This window comes from Cyprinodon variegatus, unplaced genomic scaffold (assembly GCF_000732505.1).
Source record: "Cyprinodon variegatus isolate N-32 unplaced genomic scaffold, C_variegatus-1.0 Scaffold36, whole genome shotgun sequence".
Classification (NCBI taxonomy): Eukaryota; Metazoa; Chordata; class Actinopteri; order Cyprinodontiformes; family Cyprinodontidae; genus Cyprinodon; species Cyprinodon variegatus.
The window spans coordinates 1,838,291-1,849,829 of record NW_015150489.1 but is presented as its reverse complement, the minus strand read 5'-3'; the positions used below and the strand labels follow the sequence as shown (position 1 = coordinate 1,849,829).

The window sequence follows — 11,539 nt, the reverse complement described above, 5'->3', positions numbered from 1 at the left end:
CAGCTTATCCTGCATGTACCTTACCTTTTGGAATAAGGTTAACACAAATGATCATTACGCCTCCAAGTAAGAGAGTTGAAGACTGACAGAGGCGTCTGGAGCAGTAGTGGAGCAGCAACAAGGCACTGAGGTATGCTGGAATCTCTGTGGCAGCAGACAGGAAGCAGTTCAGGTAAGGGTCACCATGTAGATTTGAAGTGTTGAGAGTTAAAGAATAGTAGTTCATGGAGATGACCATCCTGTCAAATGATTTAGAACAAGTTTTTAATACATATGGGACTAAAAGCATCGTCCAATAAACATTTCAAACTGTTTAATTATTCACATACCACAGACTTGAACAAATCAATGTTGTAGTGAAGATATTGCAGCTTTTCAGCAAAACCAAAATGTCAACCTTCTTGTTTTGCACTGTCAAAACTTTACCCACCTGTGACAACAAATGAGATACAATAAAGGCAGGGTAAAATGTGATGAAAAGCAATTGTATAAATTGAGAAAACAGACAAACCACAACAAGAAAGAAAAAATCAGATGTAATTTCATTATAAATACAGAACTATGCAGTACTGTTTAAATGGGTAAAGATCTTTTTGAATCTATACGTATGTTGCTGCTCTAATGACATTAAGGAACTGCATTCATATGTACCTCTGACTGTGTAAATATGGCTTCTGGTGCCTCTACTTTATTCTGCTTTGCTGCATCTTTAAGAATAGCTTCAGCTTCAGACACTCTTCCTTGAGACAGCAGCCAGCGAGGAGACTCTGGGATGTACCTGATCATGTAGAGAAAACTACCATATAAAAACATTATCCAAGCATGATGGCTTAAAAATCAGTTATCGCGAAAATATACACACACTTTAATCATTTGAAAGTGAAAATGGAGGTGTTATACTATAATTGTACATCTCCTTTATTACAAAAAACAAACAAAGACAAACTCCTAATATACAAAAACAATCGAAACCCCCGAGACATACTTTACAAAAATATGGTAAGCTTGAAATTAATAAACTCACAGAAAACTGTATTTTTTTGTGAAATATTCCTTCCTTAAGCACCAGAGAGGGTTTGGGTAGGATTTGTCATTGAATTACAGCATTCACACTTCCTTGATATGTCATGATTCCTGGCGCTAATGTTGGTTCAATTCATCCTTCAACAACCTGTCAGCTCCACCTCATTTTGTGTGAGCCTCCACCAGATCCACCTGCTCACTTGACTACATAACCAGCTCTCAGCCCAGCCACTAGTGCCAGATTATTATGAGCCATTGGTGAGTTTTGTCCAGCGTTCCTGTTACCTTTCTGCATGCCTAATTCTCGCCCGATTCTGCCTCCTGGTTCTCTGAGCCTGCCTGAACCCTATCAGACCTGTCATAGTGTTTTTTGGATCTCTGACCTGTTTTCTGTACCCTGACATTGTCCTCAGATTCACCCCTGCATTTAGTGTCTGGAAGCCAGACCCCGAACTTTGGTTTGTCCTCTTGATCATTCTGCCTGTCTCTGCTTTCACTAACCTGACCATGTGCATTTTCCTGGACAACCTAGAGTGATTTGGGAATCCTCTGAGTTTCACCAGTGGGGTCACACGCCAACCAGCATCTACAGAAACTCTCAAAGTTTGTTCTCTAACACAGAGAAGAAGTTCTGGTTGCTGACTCTGGTGAATCCTTCCCGCCCTGTGGCAGTTTCACATTACAACAAACTTTTTAAATGTCTCTATTGTTCTAGTTGAATTCTAGGTCTTCCGTTTTCTGCTCAATACAGGATGAGAATGACATAGGACATCGCTGGTCATGTGTTGGCTTCAAAGACATCCCTCTTATTGAGGATGCATGTTGCAAGTGTGGAGAGGAAAACTCCTCTTTAAAAAGTAGAAACCTTGAGCAGGACCCGGCGTAGTGAATGACCCTGAGCCACGAGCGAGTTAGGGTTTAAGAAGTTAAGACATATGCACAAAAAGCACTGATCCAGGAAGGCTTCCACATTAATGACATTTTAAAGGGTAATGGCAGTTTTTGCTCTTTTAGTACTATAAGTTCTGATGCAGTTTTCAAGTCCAAAACATGAAATAGAACACATGCAGCTAACTGCAGCAAAGCTCAGGATAGTATTTCAGTTATAAATGGGGGGTTAGACAATGGAAGACTAGGGCAAGGATTGTTTAACGAACATTAACTTGTTGGCAATAGCAGATCAGCTAATGCCCCCTCCAGGAAAGTTGGAAAAAATGCCAACCCAGATGAAGTTAATACAAAGGAAACAAAGCAAAGAGAAAAACATGACATCTGGAAATATTTTGTATTATTTACAATTAATTCAGCGCACCCTCTATTGGCCATTCTCTGATGCCATTCCAAATCCTCACAAACATCTAGAACAGACGTAGGACCCCCAAAGTAGTTTTCCTCAATGTTCACAGATCCTTGCTCAAGTCATTTATGTCCAGTGGGAGCAACAATAGTCTCATGTATGGCTTTGCAGAAAGCACAATGAGAAAGCAAACAATGCCAAATAATAACAAAATCAAAAATTAAAAACTCTGGTTTTGGTCTGGAACAAACAATAGTATCAAAGGCATTTTCTTGTGTAAATAAACTCTAAAATTAGCTCCTATATAGTATTTTCTTATTTAAAAATATAAATGTGTTTATTGGATAGAAAATTGGCACAAGCATTGAATTCTTGGGTACTCAACAACTAACAATGGAGTTTAATTCAATTTAGTTTATAGTTTAATTCAGTTCCTTACTCATAAGAAACTAAATTGCTGGTGTCATGCGCTGTCTTTTTCTGAAATGTTATTTAAGTGATGGAGAACTCAGGGTATGAAACCAAAGTTAGAGAAGAAAGGTTTATGAGGTAATACTGGTATTTCTTCAAACTCACAATATTTTTTTAAGGACTCAGATTCAGTCTGTTATAATTATTCGATTGTTGGTTTTAGAAAGTGTGATATTGCAGCAAAATTATGTAAATAGCTTTCACTGTGACAAAATCTACTTATGTATATCTTATTCTGGATATTTCTTTTTTATATTTAAGGGTCAATTAACTATTACATGAGAGAATAGTGCTTTATAGACAATGTACAAGGGTGTTCAAACAGCTGATAAGATGATTACCAAACCCCACAAAGTCCCACTTCAAAGCTTTTAACATAATCAATTGTTTATTTATTTTATTTCTTTAACTCTGCTCCTCCAGCATCTAACAATTTTTAAAAATAGCGGTTCAGGTCGCAGTACTCAAAACAAAAAATAAATGGAAATTTCACTTTTAAACTTGGTCAAGCATGATCTTTTTGTAGCAGCAGATATAAAACTGTTTGCTGTGACAGCCCTTTGCAACTAGATGGAGCACATGATCTAAAAAAAAAAAAAGATGTTTCAAAAGAAGAAAAAAAAATACTTAAACTTAAACAGTCATACTATCATATGCTCTCTCAATATTCTTACCACCACAACGGAATGTAGATCAGGCCAGAGACAGCCATGGGAATCAGTAGCATCCGCCAATCACGGAGAAAGAAGGCTGCAGCAGGCATTGCCATGTATCCCAATGCTGAGCTCATAAATACTCCAAGAGAGCTGAAAACCACTCTGGTTTTAGAGCTTAGAAGTTCAGCTCCTGTTGGGAGAGGCCATTTGTTTATGGAAAAATGTCACAACCTTTAACTTGATGTCGCATTCTGAAAACCTGAGGTTTTGTTATACCTAGAAATATCTGACTTTCCAGGTCAGCTTAGGTTGTAAAATGTGATACAAATACAGATATATAGACAAAACAGACACTATGTAATAAATCAAAATTCATACCCAAAACATATGCAATGACATAGTTGGAGCATTCTCCGGCACCCACAATAAAGTAGATTAGAAGAAAGGCCTCCCAGCTTGGAGAGAAGATCTGTGCTGTGAGCCCCACAGTTTGAACAGCCATCATGATAAAAAGGAGGAGCTTCCTTCCAAATCTGTTGAATAAGCAAAGTTCTTGTTTTCCTACCAAAGAATTGAAGTGATTGGTAGAATAAATATCAACATGTTCAATATATACATACCTGTCAGACAGATGGCCTGAGAACAGTACTCCTAACAACACGCCAATGTAATGAATAGCAGTAGTCAGTGGATTTTTGTATCGATTCTCACATACCAAGTCCCACTGCAAAGTCAGACACATCTTCTCGTTCATTAAGCAGCTATTTGTTACAGGCTTGATGATTCATTTAAACAAAAATAAAGTGTATTTAATCTACATCTAAATTTGAAAAATTAGATTTTTATTTAGTGGTCAGAGACAATTACAATAAAAATACAGTTAATTTCTAGCACTGTAAAGCCCTTCAACGTAAAGGGCTGGTGTACAAGAACACACACACCAATATACAATGAAGAAAATAGGTATCTGACACCCTGCTATTTTGCAAGTTCTCCTGCTTAGAAATCATGAAGGGTTCTGAAGTTGTCATCGTAGGTGCATGTGTCTCAGCGACTGTCCAGGAACCTCACTGATCTAGAGAAATCTGCGTGGGGGAGTGGGCCAAAATCCCTCCTGCAGTGTGTGCAAATCTGATGAAAAACAAAGGCTACCATACTAAATATTAACATTGATTTCTCAGGTGTTCACATACATATTTGCAGCGGTATCATACAAGTAAATTGTAAAAAAAAAATCATGCATTGGGATTTCTGGATTTTTTAAAGATTAGGTCTCTCAAAGTAGACGTACACATTCGATTACAATTTCAGACCCTCCATGATTTCTAAGTGGGAGAACTTACAAAATATCAGGGTGTTCAAATACTTATTTTCTTCACGATATATATATATATATATATATATATATATACATATATATATATATATAAAACAAGAACATTTGAAGCACAGCTTAAACAAATAACTCACAAGTCAGGAAGAAATTGTGGGTTCAAACATTTCTAAAAAATTAAGAGTTGGAGACTGCCTGACCACCAACGGCAGTATGTTGTCTGCAATTTAGGAGCTAGTACTACAAAAGCCCTCTCCTCTGGATTTTTTACAGAGACTTTGGGACAGATAGAAGTAGCTGAAGACAGAAAAGGTGTGAAGAGATGGAGCAACTCATATGAATAGGAAGGGGCTAGCCCATGCCAAAACCGGAGTTGTGTGCCACGTTACTTTTACATTCAAAAATGATGCTGCAGCATTCTGTACCAGCTGTAGTTGTCGGTTTGAGGCTTGGATCTGTTTGGTGCCTGATTTTTCATAAGGGGCCAAAGAGGACAGATTAACTGAAGGAACATTGTTTGTACTGCTGAATTAAAAAAGCAAAACCTCTGTCTTCTTTTTCTACGAAACTGAGGAAATTTAGAGCCATCCATCAATTATCAATGGAATATGGGTGAGTAACCTGCCTTGATATGTTTACTTATTTTAAATTTTTTTAACTAATGGCAACATTAACAGACAAAAGGGAACCTAAAAAAAAGAAAAAGGATTTTAACCAATAAATATATATGAAACTTTAAGACATCTTAAACAAACAAAGTCGCTTCAGGACCCGAGCAGTGTCCAAACATAAAAAACCCTGAAGGATTCTCACATGACATGGTATATTTTTGTCACATAGCAAAAGCCCATGGGAGTTGTCCTTGACATTTGTGATATTTTCAAGCACAAATTCTCAAAGTCATGTATAGGTGCTAAATGGCATCCATTTAACACCTAAATATGGCTTCAATGGTCATGAATGTTTGTATCTTTCAAGTTATAATGGAAGGAGAAGCATTAGATGTTCACTAGAGACATAAATAGCTCTATTGAGTAAATAAGGGCTCTGTGCTGACACAATTTAAAATGAGCAGTTCTAAATGCATTTAAGGTGCAGAACTTTGTAAAGTTCAGCTAGGGTCATTGTCTTCACCTACTCAAAGACAAAAGTGTGCATTACATGGATTTTGTGGAAAAAAATACTGCTTAATGCTTGTATTACTACTGGCACTGTTGCACTTGTATTTAAATGAATTTAAGATCATATAACAAAAATCCCTTTCTTATATCTTAGCCAGCTTACAGTAGGTCCGAGAAGACACATCTAATTAGCTTGTCACATGGGTGATTCTAGACAGGGGCCATTGGTGGCCAGTGCCCCTCTAGAACTGGTCCTGGCCCTTGTTATTACCCTGACAACATAATACTTAATCATTTATTAATGATTATGATGATATGGGTAACTGATTGGTCTCTTGGAACAATTTCAGTATTTACTTTTAAAGTTTTACTTCCGTAATGATTTTTAAATCAAGGTGTTGCCCTTTTAGCTTTAGCTGAATAGAAATCAAAGTTCTCACCATCAGGGGTCCGCAAATTTCAAGTTAAAAAAAATAAATTGTTCTTTATTATTTTGTTCTGTGTCTCTAATAATAAAAAAAAAATTAATAAGACTAAATGAATCCAGTAATCAATGGTTCAAAAGTTCAAAAGTATAAAATACAAAGACGTTGCTGTCCTTTTCCCCCACTAAGATATTAAATAAAAATATAAAAAAAATGCATAAAAACTACAGTCCTTAATAAAGCAGATCTACTCCTTTTTGTGAGATACATATTTTTATGCTCACCTCTGTAACAATAGTTGACTGATAGATTGTTTTGCTGTAAGTCCATCCATCCAGACACGTCTCCCAGGGAATTTCACTTACGTTCACATCAACATTTGGGATGAAGTTCCTTTGAGAGTAGTTCCTTACTGCTTCCAGGTTAAGCCTCCAGCACGAGCTGCGCTTTACAACACCATCAACCTTTTCCAGCGGAATTGTTACATTTCTCCACATCTCACTGATGGTCACGTTCTCAGGGATGTTGCATTCATGAGGAGGGGTGTCACCAACAAAGACGATGTACACACCAACGAATCCATTTGGAATAATGCTGATGGCAAGGGCTAAAAAAATCCTTCTTTGAAAAGGACCCCAGGATCCAAGGAAAGATGTCATGGTTTCATAGTCCCTCACTTTTTGGTTATCCATTTTCTTGCTCAATTTCCTAACAAATTCCAGAAAAACACAAACAGATTATTTGTTCGTAATTATGTTATTCCCTCAAAATGAGCTTAAATTTAAATGCCACTTTTAGTTATTTTGGGGTCCCTGCTACACACAAAATGTTACTAAGAAGGTTGAACCCATTTGCCCTCTGTTACAAAATGTAGATGGGATTAACTTTAGTGGCTGCATGAAGATATGCCAAGTAAATTACTTTGAAGATCATTTTAGATCTAGGGATATTTCTAGCAGAACTGCTGCATCACCTGCTGCTTCTACTGAGCTTTATTGCCAAAGCACATTCTTATAATGAGCCCAGTCCCAGCAGGAAGCCTTTCCATGTTGTCATGTGCAGCACAGACATTGCAGTTGTTTCAGTCAAAACCAGACAGAAGTAAGAGAAAAAAAAAATAGATTGTTAGCTAGAAGCAAAGTTACATTCTGGTAAAGTAGTTTGGGCTTAGGTTGTTTTCCTTTTTACTGGTAAAAACTATGAATGTTTAAAGTAGTAATGTTTATGGTAGCTAGATAAGTACATTCAGTTATAGGACATGTAGGTCACACATGTATGGGTAAATCCAAGGAATTTTAAATACACCATTTCACAATCTGCCAAAAGCTGCTTTTAATCATTTTTCTCATTTTAAATCATCAACCCAAATAAAAGCAAAGAAGCAGGTTTGCATTCTTTTTCCTTAGTGTGCCCTTTTAAATCTATGGTTTATGAAATCTTAAATAGATATCCCATCTCTAACTCTCACATTTATTGCTTTAAGTTTTTTTTTAGAAAGGCATAAATGCTTGAGATTAAGCTGAGACAGGACTGACCAAGGGTCAAAACTAGCCTCAAGAATAACTCACAAAAAACAAGGGTTGTTGAACAATGTTTGCAGGCATGCATCCAAATGAAATCAGAAGCTTTTGTACATATTGAATTGAAAGTCATCATTGTAGTATTGATGTCATTGAAGTTTTTTTTTTCTTTTTTTTTTTATAGAACTTACTTAACAGGAAAATAATTTGATATCATTCTGAAAACCCAAATTACATTTGGGTTTTGATTTAGAAATAGCCTAATCAGTTTGTGAGACTTGTATTTAAAAATGATAAATTACAAAAAAACAATTTTTTTGATTGAGAGTCATGGTTGCAGCAAAGTTGCTGGTTGGAAATGGCAAAATAGAAATACAATTTATTCTTACTACAAGTGAAACCTGTAACACCTGTTGGCTATTTGTTCTCCTTTCTTCCTCTCCAGATCATATTACAATGCAACCTTGAAGATATGGCAAAAGGTTGTCCCACATTATCTCACACATACATACCTTTGGGTCCAAAATATTATTGGCTGAAATGTGACCATCTAAAATAACAGCAAGCATGTGTCTATGCAGTGTGAGTTGCTGTAGTTGGTCATGTTACTGAGGAGTAAAACAGCAGAGATGCTGGCTTACAATGAGCTCTTCAAAGGAACCAACAGCTGTGTTAAACAGGGTATAACTACACAAGCAAGACTGGAGCAGATCTTTTACATTTGTTTGTAGTGCAGTGAATAACTGCACCAATCCTTTTTATTGTAATAATACATATTATCATATTTCCAGATACTGACATTACAGCTAAATCATTCAGCTGGGATATAGATATGTTTAGCTGTTTCAGCCCATTTTACATTTATTTTTTATAATTAACCATACAGGCTTGATTGGTTACATAATGAGGAGTAATAAAGAAAAAAATTATAACTTACCAAATTTGAGCTGCAGTGGGGCGATATCCTTTTAAAACCTATTTCTTGAGGTAACTTAGCATTAAGAGCAACTGATAGACGTATTGAGGAAATTGTTTTTAAACTGTCGCTGCTGTCGCTTGGCCCATAGATATAAAATGTTCTGGTGGCCAGTTGTTGGTTCACGCTGTGACCATCAACACCACGAAGAGACCACACTCTCCATTTAGTACCGTCTGGATCTTAAGCGTTCACAGCTAAATTTACACGTGTCGTTCTCCCACAATAACCGGGCCTAATGTGATATAAAACATCAGCACATTTCATGATATCTGTAATTTCAATCCACCCTGTTTGTCTCCATGGTGCTATAGTTACAGAAGAACTTTAAATTAATTTAAGCAGTTTTCAACATGATTCATAATATCTGGAAACTTTTCATCAAACATGTATGTATTCTATCTTGCCTGAGGCATAATTTAAAAGTTACACAGGGATCAATTTTTCTATGCAATCATCAAAAGTTTACAGAATATACAAACGTGGAAGAGATTGTTGGTACCCTGCATTTCATGAAAGAAAAGAGCTACAATGGTCATAGAAATTATTGTATCTGACCAAACATTCTATGAGAATAAAAAAATGGAAGTCAAATAATGATTTTCCACTATACTTCAACATAATTTTTAACTCATGAATCAGACCCGGAAAATAAAGAAAATAATGTAACTAAAGGGACATGTTAAATCAAGGTGTGTCCACTAATTAGCATCACATGTGTCTACAGCCTTGTAATTATTCAGTGGTTCTGGTGTCAGGTGTCACTGGGCTGTTTGGTGACATGGTATGTACCACACTCAACATGGACCAGAAGAAGGAAAATAAAGAGCTGTCTACGGAGATTGAAAAAAAAAGCATAGACAAGCATGTCAAATAGACAAGCAGCTTGATTTTTTAATGTGACTACAGTTGCACATACTATTCATAAATGTAAAATCCATGGGACTGGACTGACCAACCTTCCTGGACCTGGAAGAAGGGGGGAATTGGTGCCAAATCGAAGAAATGGATAATATGAAGGGTATAGCAAAATAGCCCAGTAAAAGCTTCTTTAGATATTAAGGCTAAATTTCAAGCTCAAGGAAAATCAGTGTTAGGAAAATACTAAGTTAAGGGTATCATTGCTTTTCAAGGGTCATTTTTATGAGTTTATATATTTTTTTATCATTCTGTTGAGGTATGGTCAAAATGCAATGTGCGACTATCATAATTTGAATTTCAGAGGATTTTTATTTGTTAAAAAGTTTATCAGATTAGGTATTCCTCTTACCATTGTGGTTTATTTTTCTTTCATGTTTATTTATTTATAGAGCACACTTAAAAACAATCAACAGAAAGCCCAAGGTGCTGAACAACTGACAGGCATGAAATGGGATGCCAAAACATCCCAACAAGTTTTTGCCATATTGAATTCTTATACTCTGGATAGTAAGAGACCCCAATCTTTTCAAGCCGCGATTCCAAGGTGGATTTCTGTGACATTTTTCTGACTTTATTCTGAATTATGATTGTAGATAACATGTTTGTAAAGTAAATACAGTTTTTCACAGTGTTTCAGAAATTTAGTTTTCAAGCTATAAGGACAATTGGACAATAGGAAAATAAAAAAACCGTTAAGATAATTTTAATTGAGGATGTTTAAGTGTGTTAAGCCCTAATCATATATGCATGTTGTATGTCAGAAGTAATGTTTTCCCGAGTAGTTGATCTAATTGGGACAGTTCCTCTGTCAAGATAAGAAGTCCTCTTCATTATGCTTGTAGTAAAGATTTTAGGAATGGAAAAAGAGCATTGTGTAATATTTTGATAAGGCTGAAGTCATGGATGTCTCCTCATTTACAGATGTGTATGATGTAATAATGTGATGATGTGGCAACCTGGAGTTGTATAAAATGCTTCTTTAAAAGTGATTCGGGTCCACTTCAATGACTTGTGAGCCCGGTTGGTTAGTGCTTTTTTCTGTAACTCAAAGCAACTTCTCTGTCTGAGAAAGATTATAATTTAGTGCATATACATTATGAAGAGTTATTTAAAGAGCTTTCCTGAGTGATCTCTTCTTTCAATTTATATAAGAACCAGAGAGAGGAAGCTTCAGGGTGTAAACGCAGAGATTTCCTTAACACAAATTAATACTAAAAACTGAAAACTCGTTTAACAGTGACCAAATAGCAACAGACATTTCCTGAGTAAGGATGCTTTTCCAGGCCTGGACTATCTTCACAGATACAGTACACATGGTGCTGTTGTATAAACAAAATTAAACTGTTATTAAAATACTCCAAAGATAGATCGGAATGGGGTCGCAGTGTGGCACTGTGTGTAACACTGTTGCCTTGCAGCAAGAAAATCCTGCAGAATACATTAGTCAGACATTCAGTCATTCCTACATTGCAGTCCATGCATGTAACAGACACAAAAACTGTATTTCTTTGAACCAACCAAAAACTTTACATTTACATTACATTAAATTTGTTTGCCTGCTGCCAAACAATGAGTTTTTCCCTTCCATTTCTGTTACTATTGGATGTGAACTGTTCATTTAACAGATGTGATCAGGAAGGAAAATTATTGATACAGAAACATTGTTAGTTAAATTGCAACGTGATATGTTTGATATTTAGGAATGAAAAAGTAAGTAAAGAATCTATCTATCTATCTATCTATCTATCTATCTATCTATCTATCTATCTATCTATCTATCTATCTATCTATCTATC

At 36.0% G+C, this 11,539-nt stretch overlaps 1 protein-coding gene across 4 annotated transcripts in view; it reads right to left on the bottom strand.

Annotated features, from left to right (window-relative positions):
• Window positions 1-8,944, bottom strand: part of LOC107104619 (solute carrier family 22 member 4-like) — a 12,241-nt gene extending 3,297 nt beyond the window's left edge. The window contains exons 1-9 of one of the 4 annotated variants that reach the window (XM_015404669.1): window positions 8,784-8,944; window positions 8,236-8,309; window positions 6,611-7,034; window positions 4,068-4,189; window positions 3,826-3,980; window positions 3,466-3,637; window positions 652-778; window positions 330-430; window positions 34-239 (exon numbers count right to left, since the gene is read on the bottom strand). In XM_015404669.1, the coding sequence (XP_015260155.1) occupies window positions 34-239; window positions 330-430; window positions 652-778; window positions 3,466-3,637; window positions 3,826-3,980; window positions 4,068-4,189; window positions 6,611-7,018 (1,291 nt within the window). In that variant the 5' untranslated portion in view covers window positions 7,019-7,034; window positions 8,236-8,309; window positions 8,784-8,944. The remainder of the gene's footprint in view (window positions 1-33; window positions 240-329; window positions 431-651; window positions 779-3,465; window positions 3,638-3,825; window positions 3,981-4,067; window positions 4,190-6,610; window positions 7,035-8,235; window positions 8,310-8,783) is intronic. The other 3 variants (XM_015404661.1, XM_015404682.1, XM_015404676.1) reach the window with 3 other exon arrangements.
• Between the last annotated feature and the right edge of the window lie 2,595 nt (window positions 8,945-11,539).